Genomic DNA, 18,230 nt, shown 5'->3' with positions numbered 1-18,230 from the left:
GCCAAGTCACTGATATCAGATTTAGAAAGGACAGTAGAACAAGTAAAATTATAGGCCATGCCTGCTTATGAACACACACAGAAACTAAATAAATATTAGCATTGAGTTCAATAATGTATAAAAAGTTAATATCACATTTCACCAAATCTAAAATGTCACTGATTTTAAGATGCATCGTTACTTTATACACTAAAAGAAAAATGCTATCACTTCAACCATGATATAATGCTTTCTTATCACTTTCATATGTTATTTAACATTTAACTGAGGGAGCTCTTTAGATTTATTTGCACAGACTTTTAACATATATCAGTCTTGTGCATACATAACGAGGAAAATATAAGAAAAATGAATAAAGTAAGATATTCTTAAAATTTTGCATTCGGAGTCCAACTCTTCTAAATTGTTTTTCAATTCAGTAAATTTGATATTCATTTTTGCCAACAAGAGGTGGTAATACAACATTTTATAAAACAGTCTCTACTATTGTCTCTGGTATTTTCTTCTAAACCACTGACATACATTCTGGAAGTGGTTATGCTAAAGTTTTCTTTAGCTTACCAAAGATGACAACATAAAGTTTTCAGACAAGACTCATATTCCTTTCTCAAATGGTTCTTAAATGTTTGTTGACTGAAACACTAAGGAATTAATGACTAAATTTCAGCCTGAGCAAATAGAAAATGCCATTGACTATAAACATATTCTAATTACAGAGATGCTAAAATATGAAAAATATGCATCTCAGAATCAATGAAATGGCATATCACATTCAAATAAAGTTTATCCCAAGAAAGCAAGAATAGTTTTGATTAGAAAATCTACTAAAGTAGGTCACTACCTTAACAGATTGAAGAAAAAAAAATCACAATTTAACAATATATATCCACCTGCCAACATTTCACAGGAAAAAGGAAAAAAGAAGAAGAAAGGAGGAGGAGGAGGAGAAGAAGAAATAAACTGTAAAATACTAGGAACATCCCCTTTAAAGGCAGAAACAGGATAAGGCGACTGCCATCATTGCTTCAATTCAGTATTGTACTAAAGGTCTTAGCCAGCTCAATAAAATAGGAAAATAATAGAGACAATATAAGCATTGGAAAAGAAAAATAAATACCTATTGTTATACTTAAATAACTTGATTATCAACTAGATTCCAGAATAATCTACAAACTATTGACTAATAAGAGAGTGAGGCTGTAGAATACAAAAGCCAATATGAAGTGAGGTCCTGAGGAATATGATGACATGGATGAACCTTGAGGATATTATCCTCAGTGAAATAAGCCAGGAACAAAAGGATAGATAGATACTGTACGATCTCAATATTATGACTCTGGTAAAGATGACAATATCAAGGCTCAGGCAAATCAAATGAGTTGCTATGGATAATAGGCCAAGAAGTAATCAGATCCAAGACAGAAAGTTAATGCAACTTCCTCTGACATTTTGCTCTTGTATGATATGAATGAAGATTTTGGGGACAGATGGAGAATGTAGTGCCTTCCTGCCCGCATTACCCTCCCTCCTTCCCCCTTCTTCTATTCCTCATCTCTCCCCTCTCCTTTCCTCCCTCTTTCTTTCTCTCTTTATTTCTATCTCTCTTCCCTTCTTCCTTCCTTAAAAAAATAAATAAAGTTTATCTTGCTAAAAAAAAAAAACCAATATATAAAACTCCTAGGGTACTTATGGTACAATTAAAAAAAATCAGAAAATATAATTTTTACAAAAGACCCTATTCATTAATTCCAGATGAATTAAAGGACTAAATATGATAAAGAAAAAATTTTAATTAATCAAATTATGATTAAAATAGGGAAGAATTTTTTGTAGAAGCACAAAAATCATGAGCTAAAAAGAAGAAAGATTAGTACATTTCAGTACATAAAAATATGTGCATCAAATTCTTCTGCACACTTTTCAAAAGTAAAAAAGAAACCTCAATCTAGGAGAAAATATTGCTATATATATATATATATATATATATATATATATATATATATATATATATATATATATCACATCAATTAGAAAGACAAAAAAATCCAACAGAAACAAGTGGGCAACAATGAGAACAGGCAATTTTATAGAACTGGAAATAGTCAATGGGCAAGAAAATATACTCAATTTTACTAGTAATCAAGGTAATGCTATTAAGATGAGGTATAACTTTATATCCTTCAGATTAGCAAAAATTAAAAGATTATTAATACCAAGATTGTAGGGAAATGGGAACTATTACACATGGAAGGGGAAAATATAAAGTGGTATAATTACTTAGTAAATATAAAGATGAACCTTAAACTCCAGCAATTCCACTTCAAGGTATAAGCCCTAGAAAAACTCTCACATATGTGACCAAGGAAACATGCAATTCAAGGCTGTGTTTAAAATAATGTAAAATTAGAAATAATCTAAAAGTTCTGTAATGGTAAATAAATTGTAGTACAGAAATACATTGGAACACTCTATAAAAATTATAATGAATGAATGGATAAATGTTGAAACCATAGTGTTAAGTGGGAACAAAAAGCACAAAAGTGCATCTACAGTCAATTGTTTAACAGGTGAAGAGTGTCTGTTTTGATTGATGAAAAAATTTTAGTAATGGAAAATGGTGCTGGTAGCAAAACATCGTAAAAGTTATTAATGGCAAATAAAATAAAATAAAGAAAAAAGTAATTAATGCCTAATTAATACATAGTTAAAAATGGTTAAAATTGCAAATATTATGTTACGTATGTCACCCCAATAAAAAAAAGAATGATGGTGCAAAGCAAAAAAGAAAAGTATATCTGCAGAATATTATTTACGTACATTTTTAAAGACCTAAAATAATATTTAACACTGCTTTATGTATATGCATATGTAGTAAAAGTTAAAAAAGAAAAGGTACATGTATCAAAGGTTACCTCTAAGGAGAGACAGTGGGAAACATATGATGGGGAGTAAATGGGGGGGAGAAGTAGTACTTTGACCACATCTGTACTTTTTTATTTAAAGAAAATTTCTCCTGGAGTCCAAAACGGGAACAAGGCCTTATAATTCTGTATAGCTTAATGTAATACCTGGATATATTTCAGACTATGGTGAGTTGATAATTAAAAAGTATTGGTAGAGTTCCTTGAGAGTCCAAAAAAAAAAAAATGGAACTATTAAACTTTCCCATCTGGGAAACTTTGGTGTGCTAGTTTGAAAGTGTTGTGTACCCTAGAAAAGCCATGTCCTTTAATGCTGATTCACTATGATAGGGTGGAAACCCTTTTGATTAGACTATCTCCACGGAGTTGTGACACTCCCAGTTGTGGGTGTGACCTTTTGATTAAATGGAGATGTGACTCCACCCATTCAAGGTGGGTCTTAATTAGTTTACTGGAGTCCTTTTAAAGGGGAAACATTTTAAAGAAACCTCAGAGGCAGACACTTGGAGAGCAGTTGCTTCAGAGCCAACATAAGACTCAGATATTTGGAGATGAAGGGCCCAGCAGATGTCGCCTTGTGCCTTCCCGTGAGATAAAAAAGAAGAACAGAACCCAAAATTGTGTCCTGGAGAGTCTAAGTGAAGGCCCAAGATGCTTAGGGAAGAAATCACAGGAAACAGAGGCTGAATGCAATGGAACCCAGGAGCAAGGGACAAGCAGATGCCAGCCAGATGCCTTCCCAGCTGACAGAAGTGTTCTGGATAACATTGGCCTTTCTTGAGTGAAATAACCTCTTGTTGATGCCTTAATTTGGACATTTTCATGGCTTTAGATCTGTAAACTTGCAACTTAATAAATTTCCTTTTTAAAAGCCATTCCATTTCTGGTATATTGCATTCTGGCAGCTTAACAAACTAATATACGTAGGTACTCTCAGCCACTGGGAACTCCCAAGAAAATAGGCCAAGCCCTTGATTTTGAGCCTTGCTCTTGTTAAGCTTATTTACATAACAGAGAAGTTAAGACTACCTATAGTTATACCTATGAATTACTTCCAGTGGACCTCTTTTGTTGCTCAGATGTGGCCTGTCTCTCTCTAAGTTCTACTCTTCAAGGAAAATCATCACCCTCCCCAATACCTAGGACATGACATCCAGGGGTGAAGTCTCCCCTGGCAATACGGGATATAACTTCCAAGGAGTCACCAAGCCTGGCTGGTACCGTGGGATTGACAATGCCTTCCTGACCAAAAGGGGGGAAAGAATTGTAACAAAATAAGGTATCAATGGCTGAGAGAGTTCAAATAGAGTTGAGAAGCTATTTTGGAGGCTACTCTTATGCAAGCTTCAGCCTGATATTGCTAATTATCATGGTTTGCCAAATCCCAACCAAAACCATCCCTGCCAACCCTAAAGAACACTTAGGGCTCTATCTGAGATTCTACAAAGTTTCCATGCACTTGATTACTTTCCGGAAATCTACAATCTCCAGATGGTTTCCTAGGCCAGATAAGTACTGAAACCCAGAGAAGCCAGCCTCTCCAGAGGCTAGTTCCATTCAACTAGTTCCATTCCCCTATCCAATATTATCAACAGTCCTTTCCAACATGAAAAAGTTAGAATGGGCCTAGCCCAAATACCCCCAAAGACTGGGAGAAAGGTCAAAGGAGAAGGTGGAGTTATAACAGAGAAGACAGGATTTAACAAATGTGTATGACAGCTGAATCATTATATTGGTATTTCTTGTCATCTCCAGTGTCTTAGAGCAGCTATAAAGAAAAACCTAAAATTGTGAAACTATAACCCATACCCAAGTCTGAAATCTTTTCTACAATTAGTTATAAATCTGTTCTATAACTAATTGTTGCAGTGTGCTTTGAAATTATTGCCTTTTTTGTATATATGTTATTTTCACAATAAAATTACATTAAATTTAAAAAAATAAGAAGGAAAGAAAATCTAAAGCAAGCATGGCAAACTGCTACTATTTGTTAATGCTAGATGCAGAGTAAAAGGGTGTTATTTTCTATCCTTTCGGTATATGTGAAATATTTCATAATTTAAACATATGATTGGTATATCTGTTTTAAAAGGCATATCCTATAAAATAAGGATTTAAAATATGCTTTTAAAACTGGAGACCTTTGTTTATTATGGCAATGGAACTGAAAACAGAATTAGTTAAATAAATTGCAGTACAGCCAAACAATGAAATGTCATATAACCACAAAAAATGATAATTCAGAAGTATGGTTATTAACTTGGAAAGATGCTGACATAGTAAATGAAAAAAAAAAAAAAGCAGGCTATAAAATTATAGGTTTTCAATACCATGGGCAATATATAAGATTCCATACGGGTTCTAGGCATTAGAATAACTTTTCAGAAACCTACAACCTCCAGAATGTGTCCCTGGTCCAGATAAGTCCTGAAACCTAGCCCAGCCTCTTCAGAACATCAGATAGATCCATCTCCCTACCCCATATTAGTGACAGGCCCTTCCAATATCAAAAATTTTGAATTGCCATAGCCCAAACACCCCTAAAGAGAGATATGGAAAGATCAAAGGTGATGGTGAATCATACATAGAAGATAGGACTTAACAAATGAATATGAATGCTGAACCATTAAATTGATATTTCTTTTAGTCTCCAGTATTTTAGAGCAGCTAGAAGTAAAAACCTAAAGTTGTGAAATTGTAACCCATGTCAAAGTCTGGATGAAACATGTTCTACAACTAATTGTGGTGCTGTGCTTTGAAATGTATAGCTTTTTTGTATATATGATATTTTTCACACAAAAAAAATAAGAGAAAAAGTTTATTGTGATGATAAGAAAGTATTTAAGCCCTCTAGCCTCCTATATTCTGGAGCAGCTAGAAGGAAAAATATGAGAGGATCGTATGGTAGCCCATGACAGACTCGGGGATCTGTCCTATAACCACTTGTTGAAGAGTGATTTGAAGACTATTGCTTTTTTATTTCTTTGCTTTGTATATATGTTATACTATACAATAAAAAAAGTTAAAAAAAAATTACAGGTTCTCAACTAAGGCATTAAATGGCTAGAGGAAACTTCTACATGTATAAACAGACTAAAGCTCCATTAACACAGCTGCTATATTTTAATCTCTTAACTTGAATCATGTAAAAAAGTTAACCACAAGGAGCCTAATATAATAATAAAAAGTACAAAAGAAGAATTCTAGAGTCTGGGACAAGAAAGACATTGCTCTAACACCTATAAGGAAGAGCTGCATTCAAAGTCAAAAACAATGATTCCTCAGTTTAAGTGTCAACAATATCTACCCTTCTAAATGAAACCTATTCTAATCTCACCATCCAGAGAACCACCAGAGCTAGCGCAGTGGCATAAGTTTCTGATCACTTATACAGAGACCCAGATAAAATATAATAAACTAGATACAAAATAAATTGAGTCAGGTATTATAAACCAATGCAACCAAAACTATACTCATGAACTGGTGTCATATTATAAAAGGAAAGAGTAGCGGCAGGAAGTTACTGAAGGAATTTTGAGAGAGGATAAAACATTATGCCCTGCTAAATTTCTACTCTTCTGATAAACTGGAAATTTGACTTGGGTGCTCTAAAATTGTGTTCCCTATTTTAACAAAGTTAAAGTTATCCAAAAGGTCTAAGGATCATAATAGATTCTATTTTATGAAAACCACAATAGCGTATAATAAAGTGTAAAAACTGGACTCTCACAAGACAATATTTCCATCATTATTGCTCTACTATGAAAATATTTCTTGTGTTCCTTATACTTTTTAAAAATATATTTTTATTAATAAAACAACATGCAAACACACAAACATTCTTAACATATAAATATTTCATACATGGTATGCAATCAATGGTTCACAATATCATCACATAGTTGTGTATTCATCGCCATGATCATTTTTTGAACATTTACAGTACTCCAGGAAAAGAAGTAAAAAAGAAAAAAGAAAAACTCATACATACCATACCCCTCACCCTCCCTCTCACTGATCACTAGTATTTCCATCTACCTAATTTATTTTAACCTTTGTTCCCCCTATTATTTAATTTTTTATCCATATTTTTTACTCATCTGTCCATATCCTAGTTAAAAGGACACAAGGTTTTCACAATCACACAGTAACACTGTAAAAGCGTTATCACTATATAATCATCTTCAAGAAGCAAGGCTATTAGAATACAGCTCTACAGTTCAGGTACTTCCCTCCAGCCACTCCAATACACCATAGACTAAAAAGGGGATATCTTTATAATGTATAAGAATAACCTCCAGGATAACCTCTAACTCTGTCCTTATACTTTAATGACACATTTTTGAGCCTGAAAAGACCAACAAATAATGAACTGCATTTATTGTGTAAAATTAAGAGTGGCTCAGGCCATATAATGGTAGCAGGATGCAAGATGTTCTAAACCTCAGCTTCTAGAAGAGTTGGTTTTGAACTTATTCACCCTTTAAGAGATGACATCTCAGTGCGCATAATTTCATCAACCAGGAGAATGTTGGTGGCAATCACTGTGCTGAGGCAAAAAGATGACAGGTTGAGTAATGAGGTTGAGTAATAACTATCAATCCACCCTTATCTTTTCCCCCTAGCAATCTTCAGCTATGAAGGGTACTTTACTCTTCAGTAATGCTGGTGTGAGATTTTATGAGACAAAGCTATTATAAATACCAACATCAATCCCTGTATTATAATTTCAACTCCTTTGTTGATAAGGTGGGAGCCTGATTTTACATTCCACCAAAGCTGAGATAATTTTTTAGCACATTTGATTTTCCCCACTATGAAGTACTAGTTCAGTAAAATTTCTTTTCTTACCTCCCCCTTTCCAGATAAACAGTAAGATTAACCTTTCCTATAACTTACACTGTTAGAACTAAACTATAAAAGGTATTATATAAAATGACAGTAGCTAGGTTTAATACTGAGATACCTTTTCATACACTTTTACGCTGTAGGGTAGCAAAAGTAATACATTTTAATGTTTTCAATTATGTACTTAAAGGTTTCTCTCTTCTTTTTAATATAGACTTACCAAGAGTGAAGAAGTTGTTTTTTCACACAATAATTATCCCAGACTCCTGCATCTGCAGCTACCATTGGTTCACCTGCAAAGTAAAAACAATTTTAACACTATGATCTTAAGATATTCTAGTAATATTGGTTGGTATTGTCTAATAATATTTAATACAATACCAAAACTACTATTGTCAAAGTCACCAATGATCTACTGTTAAATCCTCAGGCCTCATCTATAAGCAGCACTTGACATAGTTGACTACCCCCTCTTGACTATTCTTTCTTTACTTGTCTTCCAGGATATCATACTTCACTTGTTTTCTCTCATTTGTACTAGTGACTACTTCTTTGTCTAGTTTGCTTCTTCCCCTTGTTTCCTTCGAGTTCTTAATGTTGGACTACCCAAAGGCTCCGGGGGCTCTCCTCTTCTCCATCTACAATCACTCTCTATGTGATATCATGGATTTAAACTATCAACACTCAGATGACTCTAACTTTTTCTCTAGCCCACATCTATTTCTTGAGCTTCAGATTTATATATCCAACTACCCGTTTACTCAGAAGTCTACAGACATTTCAAACTTAACTCTGCCAAAGCTGAATGCTGATACCCTCCCACCAGAACCTGCTCCACCCCAGTTAATTCAGTTAACAGTAATTTCAGCCTTCTAGTTGCTCTGTAGCCAGAGTGATCCTTTAAAAACAATTAGACCAACTCACAACTCTGTTCAAAGTTACTCCCTATCCCAATAGACTAAAAGCCAAAGACCTTAGACTGGCTTACATGTCCATAGATGATCTGTCTTTCTATTACCTCTTTCACCTGCTTCCTCTTCCTCAAAAACATCAGACACTGACTTTTCCACTGGCTATTACCTCTCCTTAGAACTTTCTTTCCCCATATAACCACAAAGCTAACTTCCTCACTTTCTTTGACTTTTTTCAACAGATATCTCCTCATTGAGGCCTAACTTGACCCTCCTCTTTAAAATTGCAACTCCCTCCTCACCCTCCTGTTCAAGCATTCACAATCATCCTTATTCTACTTTTTATTTTCTTCACATTCTACTCTTTTATTTCTTTCACAGCATTTGTTAGTGTGCTCAGATTTATTAGTTATTGCCTGTTTTCACCAGCAAAATGTAAACTCACAAGGACAGAGATTTTTTACTGTTTTGTTGCATGATGAATCCCAAGCTTCAAATAATAAGCACCCAATAACTATTTCTTAAATTAAGATTTTCCTTTAAGAAGTTTAAGGCACTCAACATTTAAATATTAAAGTCACTCAAACTCCCACTTCCTTATTGTAAGATCTGGGTCACTATATTATAACCTTTTTCTTTATTAAGCAGCTAATTTTTCTTTACTTTCTTACCTGTATTCAAATCTATGCCAACAAGGTGTTTTGATTCGGAATGCTCAGCCTGAATTTTTACTAGTGTTTCCTGCAGATCATAACCAGAATTTTGAGCAAGCACCTTTAAATATAAAAAGAATAATTAGGGTGGTGCAACAGTGGGCAGAGGCAGAATTCTCATCTGCCATGCCGGAGATCCGAGTTCGATTCCCAGTGCCTGCCCATGCAGGAAAAAAAAAAAAACGTAAAAAGAATAATTAATGTATTGAAGAATCCCTACACGTATATATTTGAATATCAAATACATAAAATAAGGCACAACACTCTAGTTTTGTGAAAATGTATTCATAATATGCTAAATCATAGTGTTCTTATTTGAAGAATTCTATTCTTAATCTAAATCAAATTATTTTATCTGGTAGTTTTATATTTACCTAAACACTTACCCTATGCACATCATACTAAATTCTGAGGACATCAGAGCTCCCTCAACCCCACCCCACTGCATTAATATCCTTCTGTGCAAAAGAATTAAAGAAAAAAAAACAGGAAAGAAGGAAGGAAGTAGAATCACATTCCAGTTCCCTCTAATCCCTCCAGCTGCATATCCCCCAGTTTTTTCCAGGCACTTGTGTAGGGAAACTGGCATATCTGTAGTATCTCTGTGACCCTCAGTTCCATGAGGAAAGTCATGACCCCGTGGCAAGAGGGATGTAAATACCTGTACTCAAAACCAAATTCATCTATAGTATTTATATATACAGTGTTTACCAATTTGTATCAACCACAGTATGGTTACTTACTGACTTTGCTGCTTTGGGGAAAGAAAAAACAGACATCTAATTCACAAAGATTCTAAAATTACGGATAATTTTAGTAGCAATATCGAAGAGATTCTGCTGGCATTGTTACTAATGTTTTAGTTCATGGCAATAGCATATTTGAAATAGTTTTTTCATGTGTTTCTAAGTGGTTCACATCCAGATTAGGGCAAAGGAAAAGGAATGGAATATTTCTGTCTTTCTGTTGCCAAATGGAAAAATCTGGTTTGTCTCCTTTCTAAAGGAATTAAATTACAATGACAAAGGCAAGTTAGTATCTGAGAGTACAACCACTTGAAGTTTTCACCTTTCACAGGTTAAATGACAACACTGGATACTATCAACAGAATAAAGACCTACCCAAAAATCTAATTAAATTTTAAGTTCTAAACATTTCGATTATGATTGGATCATTTATGAAGGAAATTTTTGGACCTACTTTCAAAAGAGGTATACTTTAGAAAAGGAAGCAAAAAGGTAATTTCGTGAAGCTTCTGAAAGAACTCAGCAGTTATCACAAAAGTTTCTGTTTTAGTGATAAAATATCTAAGAGAAAAACTGCGTTTGGAAACACAAATAAATACCTACCTTTCTACTCTGCTAACTGTTAAATATGTACAATTTTTAATTAAATACCTTTGCTGTCTAGCCAGTTGTCCTCTGGCAATGATGATAGTTGTACCTTAGGAATAATGAGTAAGGCATCAGCAAAAGCTTGGACGCCAAGACGAGCTCTTCCTTTTATACTATGCTTGTGTGTAACAAGAGCTTCAGCTATTGCCACTTCCACTGCACCAGCCCCTGGAACCACACAACCTATTGAAGGAAAAAAAAAATGATTGGCAATATATACCATATAGAAAAGCAGAAAGAAAAAAAAAAGCATTTAGCTAATCAAATGTTTCTTATCATGCTGCCTGCTTCTACAATATATGTAAACATATACTGAAATGAAATAAGTTGCACAGCCTAATGATTACTCAGTTGTCTCATAAAACATCCTTAAATTGTATACAACAATTAAGGATGGTAGGTATAGACAACTTGCTACAAACAGCTCTTATTTCATTTCTTCCACCTTTACCTTAGTCCTCTATAAATACATTTAACACCATAATTACATGGAATGTTGAATAGGGAGCGAGATTGTGCTGGTTTGAAATACGTACCCTAGAAAAGCCATATCTTAATCCTAATCCCATTTTGTAAAGACAGCCATTTCTTTTACTCTCTATTCAGTATTGTATTGTATTACATTGTTTGAAACTGTAATTAGATCATCTCCCTGGAAATGTGATTTAATCAAGAGTGACTGCTAAACTGGATTGGAGGAGACATGTCTCCACCCATTTGGGTGGGTCTTGATTAGTTTCTGGAGTCCTATAAAAGAAGAAACATTTTGGAGAATGAGGGAGATTCGGAGAGAGAAGAATGCTGTTGCATCACAAAGCAGAGTTCACCAGCCAGCGACCCTTGGAGATGAAGAAAAACGCCTCCTGGGTAGCTTCATGAAACAGGAAGCCAGGAGAGAAAGCCAGCAGATGATGCCATGTTCGCCATGTGCCCTTCCAGTCAATAGAGAAACCCTAACTGTGTTTGCCATGTGCCTTTTCACTTGAGAGAAAAAGACCCTGAACTTCATTGGCCTTCTTGAACCAAGGTATCTTTCCCTGGATGCCTTAGATTAGACATTTCTATAGACTTGTTTTAACTGAGACATTTTCTGGGCCTTAGAACTGTAAACTAGCAACTTATTAAATTCCTTTTTTTAAAAGCCATTCTGTTTCTGTTATATTGCATTCTGGCAGCTAGCAAACTAGAACAGAGATCTTGTTGGTCTGTACAGGTTGGTGTGATACCCTGATACATCCCAGAGTAAGCTAGGCAAAAGATTAAAAAATATTTTCAGGGCGGGCAACGGTGGCTCAGTGGAAGAATTATCACCTACCATGCCAGAGACCCAGGTTCAATTCCCGGTGACTACCCATTTTCAAAGTCCCTTTGAGGGACTGGGGGAAAAGGCGGAAAGATTAAACTTCCCTATCTGGGGAATTCCTGATATTCTCACAAAGCATGGGGGACTGGCAACTTGATAGGCCAGGCCCTTGATCTTGGAGCTTAATCTTATGAAACTTATTCGTGTAGAGAGAAACTAAGCCTGCTTATGATTATGCTTAAGAGTCATCTCCAGATGTTCTGGTTTGCTAGCTACTAGAATGCAATATACCAGAAACAGAATGGCTTTTAACAAGGGGAATTTAATAAGTTGCTAGTTTACAGTTCTAAGGCTGTGAAAATGTCCCAATTAAACAAGTCTATAGAAATGTCCAATCTAAGGCATCCAGGTAATGATACCTTGGTTCAAGAAGGCTAATGAAGTTCAGGGTTTCTCTCTCATGTGAGAAGGCACATGGCGAACACAATCAGGGCTTCTCTCTCATCTGGAAGGGCACATGGTGAACATGGCATCGTCTGCTAGTTTTCTCTCCTGGCTTCCTGTTTCATGAAGCTCCGCAGGAGGCACTTTTCTTCTTCATCTCCAAAGGTCTCTGGCTCGTGGACTCTCCACTTCGTGGTGCTACAGCATTCTCTGCTCTCTCTGAATCTCTTATTCTCCAAAATGTTTCCTGTGTTATAGGACTCCAGTAAATTTATCAAGACCTACACAAATGGGTGGAGACATGTCATCACCTAAACAGCTTAACAAGCACTCTTGATTAAATCATATCTCCAGGAATATGAGCTGACTACAGTTTCAAACATACAGTATTGAATAGGGATTACTCTCCCTTTATGAAATGGGATTTTGATTAAAACATGGCTTTTCTAGGGTCCATATATCCTTTCAAACCAGCACACCAGAGAACCTCTTTTGTTGCTCAGATGTGGCCTCTCTCTCTAAGCCAACTCCACAGGTGAGCTCACTGCCCTCCTCCCCCTACATGAGACATGACTCCCAGGCATATAAACCTTCCTGGCAATGTGAGACATGACTTTCAGGGGTGCAAATCTCCCTGGCACGTGGGACATTACTTCCAGGATGAACCTGGCCCTGGCAACATAAAAGTGAGAAAGGCTTCTTGACCAAAAGGGATAAGAGAAATGAAACAAAATAAAGTTTCACTGGCTGAGAGATTTCAAACAGAGCCAAAAGGTCATTTTGGAGTTTTTTCTTAAGCAATATATAGGTATCCTTTTTCAATTTTTGATGTAGCTAGAGGGAAATACCTGAAACTGTTGAAATGTAATCTAATAGCCTTGATTCTTAAAGATGATTTTTTTATTGGGGATGTGTGTGCATGGTCCAGGAATCAAACTCAGGTCTCCCACATGAAAGGTGAGCATTCTACCACTGAACCACCCATGCACCCACTATAGAGCATTTAAAGTATGTTCATGTGATTAGAAAAATTTTGTGACTAATACTCCTTTTATCCAGAGTATGGACAGATGAGTAAGAAAAAAAAAAGGACAAAAAATAAATAAACAATAGGGGTGTATGGGGGATATGTGATGTTTTGGGTGCTTCTTTTTTACCTTCATTTTTATTCTTATTTTTATTTATTTATTTATTTTTGAGAATGAAAACATTCAAAAAGATTGTGATAATGAATGCACAGTTATACAATGATTCTGTAAACCACTGATTGTACACTTTGGATGATTAATTGGTAAGCGAATATATATATCTCAATAAAATGGAAAAAAAATTAAAGGTAATTATAATTGTGGCAGATGGCTGATTATAATATTTGATTGAAAAAAATATTAGGCCAAGATGATGTGGCCACAGTTTGTATGGAAGTCTTGGGACTTAATGAAGTATTTGCTTTTCAATGCTGGGGCAAAACCCAAACTGCTACCTCTGGAAAATTTTACTTGTTCTTATGATTTTAAGGCAAAAGTTCTGATTGAACATATCCCAATTTTCACATCAGGATGCAACTTTTGCACCTGGTTTTGTGGTTTTATAAAGCATGACTCTTCCCTGGATCAGCAAAAATGCTTTGGAATCACCTATCTTTAAAATAAAACAATACAAAAGAATCGTTCCTTTTATCCAAAACCTTTTTTTATTAACTGTGCTTCACTTCAAAGTATAACGACTCAAAAGAGTTGTCTACCCACAAGGTGATCACTTCCTCCCCTCCTATCACATTTAAAAGTTACCTGTTATATACTGAATATATACAAAAAAGCATTGTGCTGGTTTGAAAGGATGTATGCACCCTAGAAAAACCATGCGTTAATCCTAATCCCATTTTGTAAAGGCAGCCACTTCTTTTAATCCCTATTTAGTACTATATGTTTGAAACTGTAATTAGATCATCTCCCTGGAGATGTGACTCAATCAAGAGTGGTTGTTAAACTGGATTAGGTGGGTCTTGATAAATTTACTGGAATCCTATAAAAGAGGAAACATTTTAGAGAATGCAGGAGATTCTGAAGGAGCAAAGAATGACATAGCTACAAGAAGCAGAGTCCACCAGGCAGTGACGTTTGGAGATGAAGAAGGAAAATGCCTCCCGGGGAGCTTCATGAAACAGGAAGCCAGGAGAGAAAGCTAGCAGATGACCCCGTTTTCGCCATGTGCCCTTCCAGCCAAGAGAGAAATCCTGATCGTGTTCACCTTGTGCCTTTCCACTTGAGAGAGAAACCCTGAACTTCATCGGCTTTCTTGAACCAAAGCATCTCTCCCTGGATGCCTTAGATTGGACATTTCTATAGACTTGCTTTAATTGGGACATTTGTAAAAGCAAATGAAATCTAATATAAGCAGAAGAAAGGAAAAAATAAAATAAGAGTAGAAATCAATGAAAACTTTTTTAAAGCTGAAAAACAATGAAAATAAAAGTCAGTACTTTGAGAAGATCAATAAAATAAATAAACCTCTAAGACAGACTCATCAAGGATAAAGAAGGGAGACAGAAATGACCAATGTCAGAACTAAAAAAGGTGACACCACTACAGATGCTACAGATATTAATATAACAAGGGAATATTATGAATTAACTTTATACCACTAAATTTGAAAACTTGAATCAGGGTCAGCAAACGTTACATAAGGGAGTGACCCCTTATATAAAGCCCTACATTGTTTCCACTTAGGAACTGATTTGCTTTTTTTCCCCCTTTCAGTCATGAAATCTATATAACTGATTGTATCCCTCTATATTCTATCAGCTTAAATATTTATAGCAACTATTATGTTTGCTGTATTTATATCCCTTTTCCTAGGTTCTAATTTTCCACTTCAATTTTTATTTGACCGTCATTTCACTTCTGTTTCTGCTTTCCAGACAAATCCGACCCCTTGTTAACAACATTTCTTAATACCCTATTTTTTAAATTAACATATAATTCACACACCATAAAATTTACCCATTTAAAGTGTACTTTGAGATGATTTTCAATATATTTACAAGGTTGTACAACCATCGAATCCAGAACATTTTCATCACCTCATACATATTAGCAATTGCTCCTTATTTCCCTTCCTTCAGTCCCCAGCAACTACTAACAGAGACAATACTAACTTTTTGTTATATTGGAATATCTTTTATATATGGAACATATTTTATAAATTTAATCATAAAATATGTGGCCTTTTGTGTCTGGCTTCTTTCACTTACTATATTGTTTTCAAGATTCATCCATGTTATAGCTTGAATAAGTACTTCATTCCTTTTAATGGCCAAATAATATTCTATTGTGAGAAAGCCAAGGAAACAAGAAGCTGAGATCAACAGAAGGGAGATTCCAGCAGATGTCACATGTGCCTTGTCATTTGACAGAAGAACAAAGGATCGCAGGTAATGAATGAATCTTCGGAAAGAAAGCATCACCTTGATGATACCTTGATTTGGACATCTGCCCAGCCTCAAAACCTTACAACTTCAGAAATGTGCATATGATGGAGCTCTGGCCCATGAGATTTCAGGAAGTCTGCTGGGAAGTAATGGGGAAAAATACCTTCCTCACCATTAAGGAAGAAAACTAGGAGGATACCATCTCTATATTCGACCATTGAATCAATGGATATGACACTTCGAACTGCTGCAACCAGCTAGCCTGTGGTCAGCAAACAAAGCCACCTCAAGGAAAAAAACATTTTGAGTTGGGGTTCTGTTACTCAGAGCCAAAAGCTTCCTAACAGTTCCAGCTTGAATATCTTGAGGAGTGAAATATTAACACAAAGATTGAATATGCAATTTATTTTCCAAAATTAAGTAATTCCCAAGGAACTTTTGAACCTCTCAAACTAACACAAATTTTGGAGTCCTGAAGCAGTTATATGGCCCAACAAAGACAGGAAGCATCAGGTACTGAGGAACTAAATACTAATGCTGTTAATTATTTTTGTCACTTGAAAAAAAACAATGCCTGTCAAATGCCTGAGTTCTTTTAGGCTGGTCTAATTTCACTCAGATTCTTTAATTTGTATGTCTACCTGAGGAATTATTCTAGAGTGCCTCCTTTTCCTGTTTCCTACCTCTTTAAAATTTGAAACTTTGTCAAAAGAGTCCAGATGGCACCGAAGTTAATTAGCTTCAAGAATTGCACTCCAGTTTAGTACTTCGAGTGAGGAGCACTTGGACAGAACTGATGTTTGATCCAGTTAAGAGAGTTAACATGCTGAGCAAATACAAGTGTAACACTTTACACTCCACACCATTTGACTTAAACTATGCCTCCCAAAATTCTTAGTGATTTCATTTGGTCTCCTTGTTAATTCTGCCCCAACAGTGAGATCTGATACTCTTGTGACACGGTGGAACCATTGGAAGTAGCAGCTGATTTACCAAATGGTAAACCTTAATTAAGACCCAGGGCATTCTGCCAAAAGACTGTTTAAGATTTGCTGCTCTACTTTTAGTACATGCACTGGGTTTCTTGATATAATACTTGAAAGCACATCTGCGTCAGCAGCATCGGGGCTCCTAGCTTTTAAATATTATTTTTAATTAAATTTATCTTCAGAAGTCATTGGTTTATTCTTAGAAAAAATTGCACATTTGGGGAGAAGTTACACTCTTTTAGATTTAACCTTTCTTTAGGACTCAGCTTTCTCGGAAGCATTCTTGAATAAAACCAGACTCTCATAGTTGTATGTATAGCCTGTACTATTTGCATTCACTTTGGCTTCATTCTCTGTTTATTTCTACCTTTTTTTTTTTTTTGGCAGGGGTGGTGGTACATGGTTCAGGAATTGAACCCGGGTCTCCTGTATGGAAGGTGAGCATTCTACCACTTAACCACCCCTGTACCGTTATTTCTTCCTTTAAAAAAAAATTTTTTTTTTCCTCCGCATTAAACTGTAAACTCTTCTAGGTCAGGAAAAACTGCTGCTTCCTTTGCAGTAGTCAGTAAGTATAAAGCATTAATAAAAGATTGTGGAGTGATAATATATATATATATATAAACAAATAGAAAATACAATAGAATATAGAGATATACATATATTCTATTGTATTTTCTATTTGTTTATCTATTCATTTAGTTAATGGATATTTGGGTTGTTTCCATCTTTTGGGCTATTATAAATAATGCTGCTATGAACATTCATGTATAAGTTCTGGTGTGGACATTTGTTTTTAATTCTTTTGTGTATATACCTACGAGTGGAATTACCAGGTCATAACTTCCTGAGGAACTGCCAAACTGTTTTCCAAGACAGCTGTATCATTTTATATTCCCACCAGTAATGTATACAGGTCCCAATTTCTCCATATTCATGCCAATACTTATTAGTATCATCTTTTTAATTATAGCCATCTTAATGGTTATAAATGGAATCTCCTTGTGGTTTTATGTTTTCCTAAACTACTAATGATGTGGATCATCTTTTCATGTGCTTATTATCCTATTTTAAACATGTGTGTTTTCATGAGATTACACAAACTCCTTTTAGAAGGACATTGGTTATAAATTATCAATAAATAAATGATAATCTTCTTTCCTAATCTTTCTTAAAATTACATTGCACTGAGGTAATATAAGTTTTAACTGCTTTTAGGTTTTAAAAACAACTTTCTAAAAATAAAAAATGACACTATAGTATTAAGTGCTTTTTCA

At 35.1% G+C, this 18,230-nt stretch overlaps 1 protein-coding gene across 5 annotated transcripts in view; it reads right to left on the bottom strand.

Annotated features, from left to right (window-relative positions):
* Positions 1–6,735: 6,735 nt before the first annotated feature.
* CCT6B (chaperonin containing TCP1 subunit 6B) overlaps positions 6,736–18,230 on the bottom strand; it is a 52,326-nt gene continuing 40,831 nt past the window's right edge. For 2 of the 5 annotated variants that reach the window (XM_077165164.1, XM_077165165.1), the window contains exons 11-14: positions 10,837–10,970; positions 9,352–9,454; positions 7,990–8,062; positions 6,736–7,470 (exon numbers count right to left, since the gene is read on the bottom strand). In XM_077165164.1, coding sequence (XP_077021279.1) covers positions 7,398–7,470; positions 7,990–8,062; positions 9,352–9,454; positions 10,837–10,970 — 383 coding nt within the window. In that variant the 3' untranslated portion in view covers positions 6,736–7,397. Of the gene's footprint in view, positions 7,471–7,989; positions 8,063–9,351; positions 9,455–10,790; positions 10,971–18,230 lie in introns of those variants that run through there. The other 3 variants (XM_077165162.1, XM_077165163.1, XR_013177692.1) reach the window with 3 other exon arrangements.

This window comes from Tamandua tetradactyla, chromosome 6 (assembly GCF_023851605.1).
Source record: "Tamandua tetradactyla isolate mTamTet1 chromosome 6, mTamTet1.pri, whole genome shotgun sequence".
Classification (NCBI taxonomy): domain Eukaryota; kingdom Metazoa; phylum Chordata; class Mammalia; order Pilosa; family Myrmecophagidae; genus Tamandua; species Tamandua tetradactyla.
The sequence above is the reverse complement of the archived record's forward strand: the minus strand, read 5'-3'. Positions and strand labels throughout refer to the sequence as shown.